The sequence below is a fragment of the Neltuma alba genome, unplaced genomic scaffold (genome assembly GCF_004799145.2).
Source record: "Neltuma alba isolate B1F8T4 unplaced genomic scaffold, ASM479914v2 tig00005032_pilon, whole genome shotgun sequence".
Taxonomy (NCBI): Eukaryota; Viridiplantae; Streptophyta; class Magnoliopsida; order Fabales; family Fabaceae; genus Neltuma; species Neltuma alba.
The window spans coordinates 36147-41043 of record NW_021633951.1 but is presented as its reverse complement, the minus strand read 5'-3'; the positions used below and the strand labels follow the sequence as shown (position 1 = coordinate 41043).

Below are 4897 nucleotides of genomic sequence, written 5' to 3'. Positions count from 1 at the left end.
ACAAGAGGAGTAGCATTAAATTAAGCGAACACTCACTCCCACTGACCACTGTGGTGCATTAAAGACTTTTTCGTTACTTTGTTCCCTCAAGTTCAGACAATGTGATGCCCGCCTTTCCTGGAAAACCAGCTCCTCCCTCTTGCTTCCCCGCCGCTCCCACGAAAACCCCTCTTTCTTTGCCGCACGGCTTCGTGCTTTTCCGTCGACGCTAAACCCAGGTTTTGCTAATTACGTTCTGTTTCGAAGTTTTCCGGTTCCTGATTTTTGCTAGTCTGCTTTCAAGAAAAGTTATTTCCGGGGCAGATAATAGGCAACGTGAGGATGCCATGAATTTACTTATGGAGGTAAATATGTAATCCCTTTCTCTTTCTTATGTTTGATTACCGTTACCATTATTTTGGATCGAAAATTACTTCATGATGGAACGGTTCCATTGTTGCTGGTTGGTCCCTTGCAGATATTCCGATGGGAATTAATCCTTATCAGCTGTATAAGTCTAATTGTTGGTTTTGAGTTTGTTTCTTAATTTAATGGCGCTAGATAAAATACAACGATTTATATCACTCAGATATTTAGTCGCTATTTTGCCCACCAAAAAGATATATAGTCGTTATTTGATCAAAACTTACCTTTCCATCATCTCCAGGACGGCAATCATTTCCTTTTTTTCACCCGGCGGGTTCTCGCTCAACTCGTATGTATTAATATGAACAACGTAACGTTGGCACTACTCTGTGTGTGTGTGTGTGTGTCTTCTTACTTCTCAACTTTTGTTTGAACTTCTTTGGTTTTTTTTTTTGGCCTGAACTTCTTTGGTTGATTAATCGTTCCTTTTAATTTTACATTTTTTAGACTTCTGACTCGTGTATTGTTTCCAATCTACTATCATTTGAATGCTAATTACCCGAGTTATATACTTTATAAGTTTTATTTTATATTTATTTTATATTCTGATTTCATTTTTTTAATTTTCGAAATTGTATTGCTGTTTATAGTTTAGATACCGAAAAGATTGGGTCTCTGTTGATTTTCTATACACACACATACGCATAGATGAAAAATGGGATCTGTGTACCGTGTCTTTGTCTAAGCATCTAGCTAAGATTCTTGGATGTAGATATGGGTTAGATGTTACTGTTAGGTTTGCATGTCTAGAATTCTATAACTGACTTAAAATATCTCCAGATATGATTATTTCCACCTTTCACGTATATAGCAACAATCTTTAATCCTTTTTATTCGTCTTTAATAGTCAAATACAATGCATCATTTCCGGGATAATTCAATTCACTTACCATGCCAAATAAATTTAACTTGAATTTTCATTTTTATCTTTGTGATTTATACTAAAAAATCTGCTTAATTGTAATTTACAATAATGAATGATTTGAGTGTTAATATGAGCAGAAAATTCTGTTGTCTCAAACAGTTACCAGATCACGTAACAAACAATATATATCCTCCAACTCTTTTACTAAGGGTAGTACACATAGGGCTTTTGTGTTCTTTTATTGTTTTCCCACGAGTCTGGTGTAGGGATTGTCCCTTGAGAAGAAACACTACTCGCCAATGTGAGTACTTGGCAGATTTCAATGTGACATTTTTGCCATATCTGTGCCAGGAGTTTTTCCTGAGAATCGTGAACACAGCATGAGCTACAGTTTGCTGCATCGCTTAATCTGCTTAATATGAAACTATGAGTGCATGCAGATCAATTCCTTGTTTTATTCTATGGACTATGGTTAAAACCAATATGTGTTATCTTTTCTATGAACGTCATACGGTAAAGAAAAGTTTGTTAGTCCTGTCATGAAAATATTTTCTGTTAAAAGCATTTTATTGAGGGTTTCCTATATTTTTAAACTTGATTAATTCAATGAACTCGATGGTGCTTTACTTGACCTTATCTTTGTTTTCTTTTTTTAATGAATAATCGAATTTGCGAGCCTTTATCTAAACTACCTTCTTGCACATTTCAGATAATTTCTGGTTATTGGTGGCTGCAGAATTCATAGTTACTCCGATGATCATAAATGCAACGAAGTGAGATATTAAAATGTGAAATTAAACAAGGTATGGCATTGTTGGTAAATTGTATATTATTGATCTTATTATTTTTTCTACTTTCCTCCATATTTAAGGTTAATTTCTTGTTTTTGACGCCTGCAGAATTCGAATTTTCTCTGATGATCATAAATGCAATGAAGTGAAATGTAAGGTGTGGAACTAAACAAGGTATGACATTGTTGGTAACATTGTATACTGTTGATCTTTTTGTTATTTTTCTAAAAGAATTATGTGTGAGATAGGATCTGATTTTATTGAACATGATGTTGTATTGCATCTAGGAAACATGCAGTTGGAGAGATGTTTCGTCATACTAGAATTAATTGTCAAGTTTACAATGACCGATCTTGTGAGAATACAGTGAGAATCTTATAATTGCAATATAACTTGCTTTTTTCAGCTAACTAGTCTACCAGTCTTGTTCTTCATGTGGAGTTTGAAATAAAGAACTTATAGTTTGAGAAACGGAACTACTAATACTGCTCTCTATAGTAGCTTTGTCTAGTGAATTTTTCTCTGCTCATGCTGCTGTGGCCTGTAATACCTGATGATAAACCATAGTTCATTTTTTCTGATGAGATTAAATCGCAACTTTTAGTGTATACAATACTACCTCTGGTCCTAATTATAAGAGCCAGTTGACTAATTTGAGAAGATTAAGAAAGTAAGTTGAGTTAGTTATTTGTCCTAAATAGGTGTTGTCTTTCCTAAAATATTCTTACTAATCAAGTGTATTGACTAGAACTATCATTGTTAGAAGGGTTACTTTGAGAAAAAAAAAAATATAAATATGAGAGAAAAAGTGGATTGGGATCTTATATTTAGGATCAAAATAAAAATCAAATAGGGTCTTATATTAAGGACGAGAGGTAGTATCTCCCTGTCTTCAAATTACATTCTTTTTACCATAACGGTCAAATGCCTTGAGTTCATTATCACAAAAGTCTACGGTATACCTGGTGACTGCTATTCTGGTTAAGTATATATAAATCTTTCTTCCACAGCATCAAATGAAGTGTACATCTTTTGTAGTTCTTGATTTTTTTTTTTTTGGGGGGGGGGGGGTGGGGTGGGCAGCATAAAGAGTGGAAATTATGAATGAGACTTACCTCTTTTCATTGTCAGTTTTCTCTTCTTTCTCTTAGCCCTGCTAGATTTTCACGTTAACAAACTCTTTAGTAGTCCAAACTCATCAGACAGTATACAAGTATCCTTAACCTTCGTCATGTATGGAACGGTTCCAATCGTCAATGCAAGTTAATTATGTACTTCTTGCGAAATTATCCTGTAGATTCTGTTCCCTGGGATTCATGAATATTTAATTTCTGCTTTAGGTGGCACTCTTCAAAATGTTTTCGGTAGTTGTATGATTCGAAAATTAAATAGTATAAGTTGTAACCTTGCTGATTAATTCGTCTTGTATGGCCTGTCTTGGGATTCTTGTGAAAATTTCTCTTTGGGATAAAACTAGTGAGGGATTATGGAGCTACTTTAGAAATAGATATCAACAATAAGATGACGCCACATGTGACGAAAGGTTTTTATAGAACTTCCAAAGGCAGACGCCGCGAGGGTTAGCAGGGAACAAAGAAGTGATCGAGTTAATGCCCTGTGAAAGGTGTAGCATTCCTTCAGCAGAAGGTGTAATTATTATAATTTATACTCCTTTCTTAGTGTATCAAATGGCAAATTTCTTAACGAACACCACCAAATAGAATGGAAGTGCCTGGTGAGAGTCATTATAATTACATAGATGTCAGCCCCTAAATGGGGACTTAAGATCGTGGGCACATAATGATGAAGAAGGATGATAATAGAAGGAAGGGTCCCTCCAAATTTAGTAGAAAGACACATTTGGTTATTTAGATAGAAACGATAACAATACAGTTGTGAAACACGTTTGATTATTCGAGTATATATCTAGCTTGTAGTTTGATCAGATATGCTGAGAAGTTGCTCCAGATATTCTACACCCAAGTCCTCCAGCACCACCACCTCTGATTGCTGTTTGGCTTTGCCTTTCCTAGCCTTTGACGACTGTTTTCTTTGGATGTAGTGCCTCTCTTTGAGGGCCAAAGCAGGCGAATGCCCTTTGCGGCAGCCATACTTGATGTGTTGCAGAGACTCCTTCACCTTTTCCACCGGAAAATTAAGAACAGCGTTGTTGCCTCTCATGGTGAATGCAGCTTGGTCATATGCTAAAGCAGCCTCCTCGGCTGTCTCGAACGTTCCCAGCCAAACTCGGATCCCATTCCTGGTGGTGTCTCTGATCTCTGCCGCAAATTTCCCCCAAGGTCTCTTCCTCACCCCGATGTATGATCTTCCCTTAACAGTCTTCTTTGTTTCGACGGCTTCTGAACTCACCGGCGCTTGATTCGCCTCCCTATCAACCATATCGAAGCAGAGATAATCATGGAAGGGGTCTTCGTGATGAAGTTGGTCGCTTGACAGAGAAATCAAAAGATCATCAGGGGGCTCCTGCCAGCACTTCCAATCTGGGCAGGGGTGCCGCGTTGACGGCGAAGACACTGTTGCAGTCATGTTTGGATTTATGTTTTGTGTGGGATGAGTTAATATGATATGCCATTCATCTCATCATTGCTTATATAAGGCTAGATCGCTGATGCTGGGCTTGTGTCAGCGCCCACCACAATTTTTTATGTCAACCAATAGTGGTGGTTCTTGATACAGCGTTGGGTTTTGGGGAATGGGGAGTATTATATAATACCATGCCTTGTTCTATTTTATTCTCTCCATTAATTAGTGTTTTAGACTTTTTCCTTTTTTCAAATTTTCGTCGTTTTTAGGGATTCAAGGCCTGATCATTTTT

At 36.8% G+C, this 4897-nt stretch overlaps 1 protein-coding gene across 1 annotated transcript; it reads right to left on the bottom strand.

Moving 5' to 3' along the window:
• Nucleotides 1–3883: 3883 nt before the first annotated feature.
• LOC114746511 (ethylene-responsive transcription factor 1B-like) lies at nt 3884–4608 on the bottom strand. The gene has a single exon (XM_028934727.1). The coding sequence runs from the start codon at nt 4606–4608 to the stop codon at nt 3988–3990; it is 621 nt and encodes a 206-aa protein (XP_028790560.1). The 3' UTR covers nt 3884–3987.
• Nucleotides 4609–4897: the final 289 nt, after the last annotated feature.